General features: G+C 42.8%; 1 protein-coding gene across 1 annotated transcript in view; it reads left to right on the forward strand.

Annotated features, from left to right (window-relative positions):
- The window catches only part of APCDD1 (APC down-regulated 1), an 80503-nt gene that overhangs the window by 45876 nt on the left and 22169 nt on the right, over positions 1-12458 (forward strand). The window contains exon 2 of the mRNA XM_040353958.1: positions 10186-10366. Within this exon, the coding sequence (XP_040209892.1) occupies positions 10186-10366 (181 nt within the window). The remainder of the gene's footprint in view (positions 1-10185; positions 10367-12458) is intronic.

Genomic DNA, 12458 nt, shown 5'->3' on the forward strand with positions numbered 1-12458 from the left:
GAGGAGTAAGGAAGGCAGTGGTGGCTGGTGGGATCTTCTTTTGGGGGACGGCAAACAAATAACAACCCCCCACCGGCGGTGCTGCGGTAATGAAACAGAAAACCCCCCTCGCATGGATGGTCTAGTTTTATTATGGAAAGGGCAACATTCTAGAATAAAGCTCTCCACACTACATCTCCCTAAAGATAATGGGAGCTTGGCTGTTCCAAATGCTAAAATGTACTTCTCAGCAGCCCAACTCCAACAGGTTGCAGGATGGGGATTGGTAGACATGCTGCCAGGAGAGAACAAAGATGTAATTTACTTACCGCTAGCAGCAGGAAGTTGGGTACTCAAGGGAACCTGTAACTTAGGAAAAAGAAAGGTTCACTTTAAGGTGTAAAGCTGATATTTACTGTTAGTTTTTTTATTTCGTTAAGTCAAACAGGTTGGATGGAGGAATCCACCTTCAGAATCCCCTGATTAGCTGCAGTTGCTGCTCGAAGCAATTTTTTGATGTCCCTTCTTTTAAATTGGTCAATCAGATGGGAATGCCACACACTGATCAAAATGTGTCCAGTCTCTGCTGAACTGGCCAAATATCCATCATTGTATGGCCAGCTTTACAGACAATGCCTCCTGACTAAGCCTGCTCGGGGCAGAGTTGGTCATTTTGGGAGGATTTTCCTGTCTGAGCATTATTATTTCCACAAAGACAGGTCAGCACCTGCAACCCTTCCTCTTTCATGGGCAAAAAAGGCAAGTTTAAACAAATTGGTCACTATTAGCAAATGTTCCACTTTTGTAAAGAACATCTTCTCCAGCCTTTAGAAATACACACTTTGGTTTTACATGTTTTGGGTAATATTTGTATGTAATGTGCTGGACTCCTGGCAAAGACAGACACTTGTAGTATTATTCAGTGCCAATAATTTTTACAGATTTTCGTGAAGTGTGTATGGGGTGGGGGTAAGATGGAAATTATCTCTTTACATAGCAAACATGCACAGTCCAAGAGAGACTTATGTCTTTTCATTGGATGGAGCCAAGGTTCTGTTAAATTTTTCCCTGCAAAGGTTATACTCCACCAGCAAGGCCATTTCTACCAACATTTCTATGTAGCGCTACCCCCGAAGGAGCCGCTGATTGATTTGGGATCGGTGTATTAAGTTACCTCTATGTGATTTATTTTCCTGGTCCAACACGACCAACACATCAACTTAAGGTAGACAGAATAGGTTGATTAAATCAGAATAACTTTGCATTATCAGGCTTTGGATAAGGAAAGCAGTCCTGCCTTCTGTAATTGTGTCAGTACGTCGCCACTCTAGCCAGAGTGGGTGAAGTGCCCCCGGACAGACCTCTGCCACAGGCCTGGCAGCCAGAGCGTCACTTTAGGTAGCTGGGAGGAACAAGCCTCTGCCACAGGCCTAGTACAAGATTGAGTTGAACGACAGAGCGAATCCTCCCAATAAATCTTGTTAGGGTCACCGGTTGACAGAATAAGTGTACCTGTCAATGTCCGGTCACCAGATCCCCGATGGTTCGTTCAAGCCCTTTTGGATCACCTGCCTCCAGGGTTCTCCTCAAGCCGATCCCCCACCGAACGGCATACAGCCTGGGATCTCCTCAGTAGAAGTGGGGACCCAGTAAGTCACTGGGGCCCCTTGGTAGCATCAGTTGCTCCAGGCCAGGAGTGCCCAGAGTCAGGAACTCTGCGTAGCACGCGACCCTAGGCCAGGTAGGTGGGGCCCGTGATGTGTGCACACCCTAAAGGTGGGTGCCGCACCCGAAACCCACGAAGAACCCAGAACAACAGCCTCCACCACAGAAATACCCCTCCCCAGCATGCACAGCGAGGTCCAACTCCTCTCATTGGCTGCGGGGAAGAAGCGGCTCAGCCTGGATCCCTCTGGCGCCATCTGCCGTCCAGAGATGAAACCGTATCTCTGGACGCACAGACTGACCCACAGGACAATTCAGGATTTGGCAACAGCCAAATTGACCAAAATCAAGAATGAGAGCAACATAACTCTCTCATTCCCCCACTAAATTTAACATAGCGTCCTTTCTGAAGGTAAAGGGCCGCTACATCTATGTTTCTTGGATTTTGGTAGGGGACTTTGTAATGTAGACTGTGTCTATATGTAAATAAGTGAAATACCCTTTAGGGATGTAAAGCGAAGAGGATATATTGAGGATTCCAGTAGCTGAGACAACAACAATTATTATAATTGCAGTAAGGAGATTTGATCCAGATTCCAAGTGAGCTCATCTAAGTACGTCTTTCTATGATATTATTGACAAGTATGAATAATGTAAAACAGTCAGTGTCATAACATTTCTACAGATTAACTTATCTCTGCAAAGCAAGACTTCTACATAAAAGCAGACCCAAATTCAATGGTCTATCCATAGTGCATTGCACCGTATATCCAAGAGCTTTTGTAGCTTGTTATCCATAGCATTTAAGCATGATTTGGATTTTATTCTTAAACCGCTGGAGATCATTGTTTGGGCTTAGACTTTTGAGTCAGGTAAAGCAGCAGTCGTCAACCAGTGGTCCATGGACCACTTCTGGTTTAAGAGAAAATTTCGGTAGTCCCCAGCGGTTCTGCCACAAATCAAAATTGTGACAGATGTATACCGCCCAGTGTTGTTTTCAGTGTTGTTCTAAATGCAAAGCGCCAGGAGTAGTGCAGTGACTTCCTATGGGAGCGCTAATCACAGAATGGAGGGAGCACAGAGCTCAAGCACATGGCTTGGAAGGAGGTGAGATCCAATGATGTGTCTATGTGATGCAGAGTGCAGGGGGGGCACATTATGTGTATAAGGCAGCACTGTGATCCAGGGGGGAAGGGGGCAGAGACCTGGAGCATTGTGTGTATAAAGCATGTAAAATTCATGTTAGTGGTGTGCGGGGTTCAAAATTGTGAGTGAGTTAAGTAGTCCGTGAGGTCCCAAAGGTTGGCCACCACTGAGCTAGAGCATGGAATTCAAAAATATATGAAGTCTTCTTAGAGGAAGGATTCACACAAATGAAAGCTATTCCATGTCTATTCTAAATATACAGATAGAACATGGATGTATCTGCTCAGTGTTGATTTGATTATTGGCCACAAATGGATGAATAAGAGCAAAAATGTTCACAGTACTTAATTGGCAACTAAGGATCTATGAGATTTGTCTCCAGCCAAATCAAAGTTCTAAAATAGATGTGATCCCAAAGGCTGGATTCACACCACATGTTCTATAGGAAACCATGTAAATGCAGCTGTAGTGCAAATCTGCAAAATGCAAAAAGCACTAAAAATGCATAGGTGTGAATCCAGCCTTAAATAGAAGTATGGCCAAATCCTTTCTGGTCATACTTCTCTTCTGGGTCACAGGAGTCTACTTACTTTTTCACTCCTATGGCCCAGATTCAGCCAGCTAAGACCCCTTTCACACTGAGCCGCCCATAGCGTCGGTGGTAAAACTCCGCTATTTTTACTGCCCACACTATGGGAGGATTTGCGGCGCATTTCGGCCGCTAGCGGGCGCTTTTAACCCCCGTGAGCAGCCAAGAAAGGGTTAAAACCGCCCGCAGCGCATTGCCAGCAGTATAGCCGCGCTGATTTCAATGTGCAGGAGCGGTGGAAGAGCGGTAAACACACTGCTCCTTCACCGCTCCAAAGAGCGGTGAAGGAGCTCTTCAGGAAAGGAAATGTGTTACTGGCTGGATCAATAGGTTAAAAAAAAAAAAGAAAACAAATGCAGTCACCACATCTAAGGATTGGTAAGCTGCAATATATTATTACATTCTTATGTTTGGGTTTAATACCACTGTAAGCTTAGCTAGCACATTATTATTTTTTGCACAAAGAGCAATCAATATTCTTCTGTAAAGGGATGAAAGGTGTTGCACTTATTCGTTGTGTTGTGCGTTATTCATAGATACTGTACATAGATGATTAAATATTAATAGTAATAACTCTTTTTCAAAAGCTTGGGATTTAAGCAGTCCCTCCAACATAAAACACTTTGTGACCATCTTGGCCAATCTGATTCCACTCACCCAACATATAAGCAAACCCTTTGCAGGAGGTCAATAGCTAAGCTCAGGTGAGTGTGTCAGAAAGGCATGGATGATAAGAAGCAGAGTGCCTTGTATATGCGGGCAGCGGGAGAGGTCGTTGCCTGACAATCACAGCTGCACTAGATCTTCCACATTCTGTCTCAGTAATCAGTGTTGTTGTATTAAAGAGCTGTGTTGCCTGAAGGCACAACTGGTTTACTGGCAGCCAATTAAACTTCATCCTACACAATGTAAGCATGAGTGCTGTATACTGTGAAAGTCAAGTATTATCTTCTTGTCTTTCAATTACAGGGCAACCCTTTTATTTTGGGTAGCTAGAAAATGTGTTTTTTTATGACTGTATTTTGCCTTTAATTATTTAATGTTGCTGTGCTTTCAAACACAACATAGCAGGTGGCTGATTACTAGATCTTCTGATGAAAATGTACAAATGAATATCTGTCTGTCGTAATTGAATTTTTAGACCTTTTTTAGCAGATTTTTTGCATGTCTATTTATCTAGCTTGGGAGAGTTAAAGTTAAACTCCAGGGAAAGAAACTAAATGCTCCCTTGCAGTAGGGCTGCCCTCACACTGCAAGGGTTCAATACATGTTTAGGTCTAGGAGACCGTAAAAGGCAATTTTTTTTTACCCAATCCTCCACCCCCCACACACTCCCTTAAGGATTTAAGATCAATCCCTGCAGATCGCTCTGGTAGTCGTCACAACCAATGCAGAGCACACAGTCCCGCACTGGATGTGAGACGGCAAAGGACAGTCCACTTTCAGAGCATAAGGGAGTAGAGAAGGGTGCCAGCTGCTGGAGGGAATGGAGAAACAGGTAAGTAAAAGTGCTTTTCGTAGTCCCCTAGATCTAAACATGCCTTTTTTCTTTCCAAAGAGTTGGCTTTTAAATATATGCAAGATGCATCTACAATTCCTGTAGCTGAAAGCATCAGTTCTGTATTTTCTGGCCCCTTTTAATTGTATTGTTTAACATAAGTGTGTTTTTAGAAGCGGAAAAAAAAACTTACTGTTTTAGAACAATTTTTTTGTACCAAAGATCAAGAATATTCACAAGTTGACTGAGCTCTTTCATTTGTCTAGAATTCGGGCATATGGGGACCAATAGATCTTCTGGAATTCACTCCAACACTCTGTGCTACTTGGAAAGGATTGCGTTGCATAGTGAAAAAGGATGGGAGCAGCACATAAAAAAATATGGAAGATGGACACAGCTCATAGAAAAGGGAAGGATGGGCACAGCACATAGAAAAGGGAAGGATGGGCACAGCTCATAGAAAAGGGGAGGATGGACACAGCTCATAGAAAAGGGGAAGATGGGCACAGCTCATAGAAAAGGGAAAGATGGGCACAGCTCATAGAAAAGGGGAGGATGGGCACAGCTCATAGAAAAGGGGAGGATGGGCACAGCTTATAGAAAAGGGGAAGCTGGGCACAGCTCATAGAAAAGGGAAGGATGGGCACAGCTCATAGAAAAGGGGAGGATGGACACAGCTCATAGAAAAGGTGAGGGTGGACACAGCTCATAGAAAAGGTGAGGGTGGACACAGCTCATAGAAAAGGGGAGGGTGGACACAGCTCATAGAAAAGGTGAGGGTGGACACAGCTCATAGAAAAGGGGAGGGTGGACACAGCTCATAGAAAAGGGGAGGATGGACACAGTTCATAGAAAAGGGGAGGATGGGCACAGCCCATAGAAAAGGGGAGGATGGACATAGCTCATAGAAAAGGGGAGGATGGACATAGCTCATAGAAAAGGGGAGGATGGGCACAGCTCATAGAAAAGGAAAGGATGGACATAGCTCATAGAAAAGGCAAGGATGGGCACAGCTCATAGAAAAGGGGAGGGTGGACATAGCTCATAGAAAAGGGAAGGATGGGCACAGCTCATAGAAAAGGGGAGAATGGACATAGCTCATAGAAAAGGGGGAGGATGGGCACAGCTCATAGAAAAGGGAAGGATGGGCACAGCTCATAGAAAAGGGGAGGATGGACATAGCTCATAGAAAAGGGGAGGGTTGACACAGCTCATAGAAAAGGGGAGGATGGACACAGCTCATAGAAAAGGGGAGGATGGACATAGCTCATAGAAAAGGGAAGGATGGGCACAGCTCATAGAAAAGGGGAGGATGGACACAGCTCATAGAAAAGGGAAGGATGGGCACAGCTCATAGAAAAGGGGAGGATGGGCACAGCTCATAGAAAAGGGGAGGATGGACACAACTCATAGAAAAGGGGAGGGTGGACACGGCTCATAGAAAAGGGAAAGAGGGGCACAGCTCATAGAAAATGGGAGGGTGGACACAGCTCATAGAAAAGGGAAAGAGGGGCACAGCTCATAGAAAATGAGAGGGTGGACACAGCTCATAGAAAAGGGAAAGAGGGGCACAGCTCATAGAAAAGGGGAAAATGGACACAGCTAATAGCAAAGGAGATGACTACATTTTCGGTAAAATAATACTTTCTAAGATAAGTTTTGAACTTTCTTTCTGCTAGTTTGAGGTCATGTCCCCATGTTCCTGAATTTGGCTTTATATTAAAAAATACTGCTCTGCTGAACTTTATTCACCCCTTGATGTATTTAAAAGTTTAATTCATGTCTCCCCTTTACCTTCTTTCCTCCAGAATGTACAAAATACGTTCCTGAAGTCTTTCTTATCAATATAATTGTATGAGTGCAATCCCTAGAACTGGACACATTATTCTAAATGAGGTCTAACTAAAGATCTATATAGAGAAATCAGAACCCACTTCCTTCTGCTAGTGACCCCTTGAGTGATGTATCCTAGAACTGTATTCACCTTTTCCACTGTATGGCCACGCTGTTTGCTCAGTTTGCAATCATCTGAAATAAGTACCCCTATTTTTTTGCCTTTGTAGCGCTATACACTATATTCCGTGTATCGTACTCTATCAGGGGATTATTTTTCCCTAGGTGCATTATGTTACATTTATAAACATTGATCTGCAGTTTCCACTGTTTTGGACAATCTTTCTGAAATGCTAAATCATGTTCCATGTTCCAGACACCACCTGGGATGTCCACCCTTCTATACACCCTTGTGTCATCAGTAAAAAGACATACCTTGCCCACCAAACCTTTATTCTATATCACTTTACAAATAGATTAAAAAGGACAGGACCCCTGTATCCATCAACAAACCCTTTCAACTATTATACTGTAAGCCTTACACAGCTGGATTCACAAGTGGTCATCCCATTCAGTGCTTGAATTTGATCAGAACCCAGTGTTGATCATACAAATTACACTTTTGGCAGCTTTTCCCCAACTTTTGACTAAAAAAAATAATTCCTTAATAATAAATATTACACAGAATATGCTACATTGTTTCAACTGTCTTCCAGTTTGAAACAACTAATTATCTGAACAAGATTTGGTTGTTTTGAACACTTTCCACCAGAGTTACAATTATTTGGTTTCTCAAAACTGGGCTACAAATGGAAACCATGGTGCTGGCAGATTGCTGTTTAGCATTCAGTTCCATGTGAATTTTATGGTGTATTGACAGTGGGAATCCAATAGTAAAAAAAAAATCAGACTCCCATATGATCCCCGGGTCATCCAGTGTCTTTCTTTTCTCTTAAGCCTCGTACACACGATTAGACTTCCATCAGACTTTTCTGTGGATTTTTGTCGGCGTTGGCCGTGAACTTGGTATGGATACACACGGCAGAACATTTCAGCCAACATTCACCAAACCACATGTTTTTTCAGCTCTTTACCGCCACCCTTTGGGCAACTTCTGCTATTGTTGGCTGATGTTTAGCATTGGTTCGGAGCATGCGTGTTTGTACTTTGGATTTTAGTCCGATGGATTTGTGTACACATGACCGGATGATCCGATGGAACATATGTTTTGTCGGAAAATTTGAGAGCATGCACAGCGAACATTTGTTGTCGGAAATTCGGACAACAATTGTCCAATGGAGCATACAGATGGTCGGATTGTCCGATAAAACACGTCCGCCGGACCATTGTTGTCAGAAAATCCGATCGTGTGTATGGGCCTTTAGAGTCAACATGCATTTCCAAATGTTTGATATGGAATTAATACCTAAAAGTTTGTTTTAGTTTTGGAAGATTTACCCTAAAGTTCTATTCTGCTAACAATGCCAACCAGGACAGAGAAGTAAAATCTCCCTAGTAGGGACACAGAAATCACTAAAAGCCTGACGGTGGTTCTAATCCTAATCAAAAAAGTTTTGATTATACATAAGCTTTGATTACCTCTGAAGCAGAATCCACAATTCATTTTAGAAGTCAATAATAATGGACACATTTATCGTTGTACGCAGAGCAATAGCTGATGGGTCAAGCAGTTTCGTACATGTGACAATATGCACCTGCTTTTTGATAACTGGGTCAGCTCTTCTAAAATGCAGTATTGAAGCTTTGAACCGCATGATCCTTATTTCCTTGCTGTCACTTTCATGTTTGTTGTATCTGTGATGGTTTCCCCTCTAACAATGAACCTTTTCATCTTTCTTCATTACCAGATTTTTCATCATTTGCACGAAAACGAAAAAGATTAGCAGAGTTTTGAGAAGCCAATTCTGTATACTGTTGGATCTCCTGCATGTTGGGCACATTAACCTTTTCAGACATTGATGTTGTTGACAGAATTATATTTATTTGGGCAAGGTGTACAGGAAGCATTGTGCAATACAGCTAGCATGTTCATCCAAAGTAAACTAGGTTACAGTTTATGTCTGATAACTTAGTTCTTATTGATTCATTAATAATGGAACCTTTTGTTTATTTGCCAATGTTATGTAACGTTGGGTTTTTTAACAGTGAACAGACAGTTACTTTGTAATCCCAGTATTAAAGGGTCTTTACGCCCCAACGCTGGATTTTTATTTATTTTAGTTAAAGAGTTAAATCACCTGATAGTTGCTATAACTCCATCTCTGTGTTGGACTTTCTGGATCTACACAACAGTTATGGCCATTATATGGGGTTACACTCCTAAATGTATTTGATATTATGTATAATGCAGTAGGAGGTTCTGGAGAACAGGTGGTGGAAACATCCACAATTCTCAGTTGGACATGAGTTGGGACATATGACTGGGACATGGGCGTCCGCTGAAATTTTTTCAGGGAGGGGCACTTTGGCAGCGGCGATACACAGTCGCATTTAACCCTTTCTTCAAACGCTAGCGGGGAATAGCGCAGCTAAAACGATGGTAACGTGTCACTTTTTAGCGGCACTTTACCGATAACGCGGCCAGCTGGCAGTTTGAAATAGCTCTTGAGATAATTCATCTTCACTCCATGCCCAAGTAAATATAGCCTAGAGAATGTACAGACCCCCCTTCAGCACAGATGGACCTCCCCTTCAGCACAGACCCCCCCCCTTCAGTACAGACCCCCCTTCAGCACAGATGGACCTCCCCTTCAGCACAAACCCCCCTTCAGCACAGATGGACCCCCCTCCCCCATCCCATTCAGTACCTCAGCTCAGCCATCACAGCGGCACAGGCACAGCAGGTTCCCTCCCCCTGTGTACACATAAACACTGGAGGGGGGGTGGCTTCACTCTGCTCACTCTGCTCACTGTGCCTGTGTGACATGCAGCCCGGGATCGCTCAGACAGCCCTGTTTTTTATCAAAGGCAATTCGTACAGTGGTTATTCTGATCATTTATCTCTGCTGAATAATATGTTTCACCTTCTCGATTTTCCAGGGGGGTCAATTGCCCCCCCTTGCCCTATGGAGTGGACGCCCATGGACTGGGAGATCACGATAAAGTATCCAGACCATATGAGAAACCAAGGGCTGACTCAGGACACTTCTGATGAGGACCCACCCCCTCCTCCACTCTCACCCTTTGAAAGAAACCCACGCATTGATTAAATTTCATGCATCACGATCTGTGCATGAGGGAAAGAATCTGATCATTCATCAAGCTGTCCCCCATGTACAGATCATGCTACATTCAGCATTACCAATGCATGGACTTTTCTCAATGCATGAGAGGGATGAAGAGGGACAGCATCTGCCATTAAAACACACCACTGTTGGGACTTTCTACTGTGTTATTAAAAATGAGCTACAGATTTAAAATCTTTATATTGACATGGTTTGTTGTTCTTTTTCAGGTTTGGGAAGTGGGTCCAATGTGCTATTAACAGACAGGTCACAGCACAGGTCCTTGGAGAAAACTGCATGGAGATCCTACAAAGAATCACAATGTCACCACATGCTAAAACATCTTCACAATGGAGCTCGAGTCACTGTGCAGATGCCTCCGATGATCGAGGGACAGTGGGTCTCAACAGGGTAACTACATTTCATCCTCATATCAAAGAAAATGTTTTCTTGCGGTTGAAATTATCAACACACATTAGGACCCTATCACCTGTTGCACTGGAATGTCTACACATTTTGAATGTTAGTCAGGCTCTACATTGGGCATGGTATATAGGAACAGATATAAAATCAGGCCACCATTGCTGAGTAAAGGAGGACAGAGAGAGTGGGGGAATTTCTAATGTTTGTATACAATATTCTTTAACCAGTCATAGAAATAAGCAAATGTTTGCAGTCTTTTGCAAAATATAAACCCTTTAATCAGCCACCCCTATATGAATGTTGTGCATAAATGTCTTCAGTTCTGCCAGGTTTATGTCAAAATCGGCTAAATACATCTGGCAGGAGAGAGGTGAGCTGTGCATACATTCCCCTATCCCAGTAGAATTCAGCTAAACGCTACATTTATTTCAGCTCCCCTAAACATATGATTAGAAGGCTGTTCAGCTTATGGCATTCGCTGCATTTTGGGGTATATACCTATTATGATAAGTGTGTTTGTATCACAAACAATGAGCCATAGGGACCACTGCTGTCAAAATTTTAAGCTGCCGTGTCTGTAGGGCAACCACTGCGTAATTCTGACACTGTTTTTGCGCTTACTCTGGTTTGACAGTTCCTGTGTCCACTCATGAGCTAGTAGAGCTTCCAGCCACAACAGGCAGTCTCCTGTTTCCTTGTGGTCTGGCATGGGACATGCCAGGGGAACCTGTCTATGGAGAGTTTCCTTGCTGTCTGGCTTTAGAAGTGCTTGGCAAATTGTGGCTGTTTCTTTTTACATTTATATTTAGAATCTAGTACATTCATTCCTTACGAAGCTGTAACTCACAGGTTTTAATTCTCATGTCGGAGTGGTCTCTTTGAGAGTTTCAGAAAACAGAACCAACTCTATTATGCTTTGTGGTCATTAATGTATCTGAGATTTTTTTAAAAGCCGCACTCCCCACAACTGACATAGCACTTGCAGATTATATAAACACATAGATGTGCTCCAGAAAAGAATTTACTATTGTGCTCTACAAACACGCTAGAAGGGAAAAAAAATCAGACTTGAATTAAGTGTTATAAGACAAAGTAGAAAACTTGGGACCTCCAGCTCCAATGGAGGAACTTGGTTTGGTGTTTTGGTTAACTATCACATCATACAAATAATTTGATGTGCTCCAATATCTGATGTTTCTATTGTTATCCATAAAGGCAACCTGTCAGGAAATAAATATCAAAACTGCTACTCCTAACTTTTTGTTAAGAGTACAAGTTCACACCATTATCCTGATTGTCATTATTCCAGTCACTGCTTTACTGCTTATTGGGTTACTGACCTGGAACAAGTAAGAATACCAGATAAAGCCTCGTACACACGACCGAGAAACTCGACAGGCGAAACACATTGTTTTCCTCATCGAGTTCCTTGTTAGGCTGTCGAGGAACTTGACAAGGCAAGTTTCTCCATTCCCGTCGAGGAAAAAGAAGACATGCTCTCTTTTTGGCTCGACGGGATTCTCGACAGTTTCCTCGTCGAAAAATGTACACACGACCGGTTTCCTCGGCAAAAAAAAAATCCCAGCAAGTTTCTTGCTGGTTTTTGCCGAGAAACTCGGTCGTGTGTACGAGGCCTGACACTACACTGCTTCATTGTTCAAAGTCAGTGAGGTGGATTTACTAAAGGCAAATAGACTATGCACTTTGCAAGTGTAGTTGCTTCAGAGCTTAGTAAATGGGATGAAGCTTCACTTCGTAAAGAATACCAAATCGCATGCAAGAAAAAAAAAAAAAATAATGCATATTTGCTCACACATGATTGGATGATGAAAATCAGCCAAGCTTCCTCTCATTTACTAAGCTCTGGAGCAACTGCACCTGCAAAGTGAACAGTCTATTTTCTATTAGAAATCCATCTTAGTGACTACAACTATTATTATTATTATTATACACAATTTACTGTTATTTAGAGCCAATGGTTTACGCAGTGCTTTACAATGTAGAGGGGGCAGCACAATTACAGTACAGTTCAATACAGAAGGTACAGGAGGGCCCTGCTTGTAGAGCTTACATTCTAAAG

This window comes from Rana temporaria, chromosome 5 (genome assembly GCF_905171775.1).
Source record: "Rana temporaria chromosome 5, aRanTem1.1, whole genome shotgun sequence".
In the NCBI taxonomy this organism is placed as follows: Eukaryota; Metazoa; Chordata; class Amphibia; order Anura; family Ranidae; genus Rana; species Rana temporaria.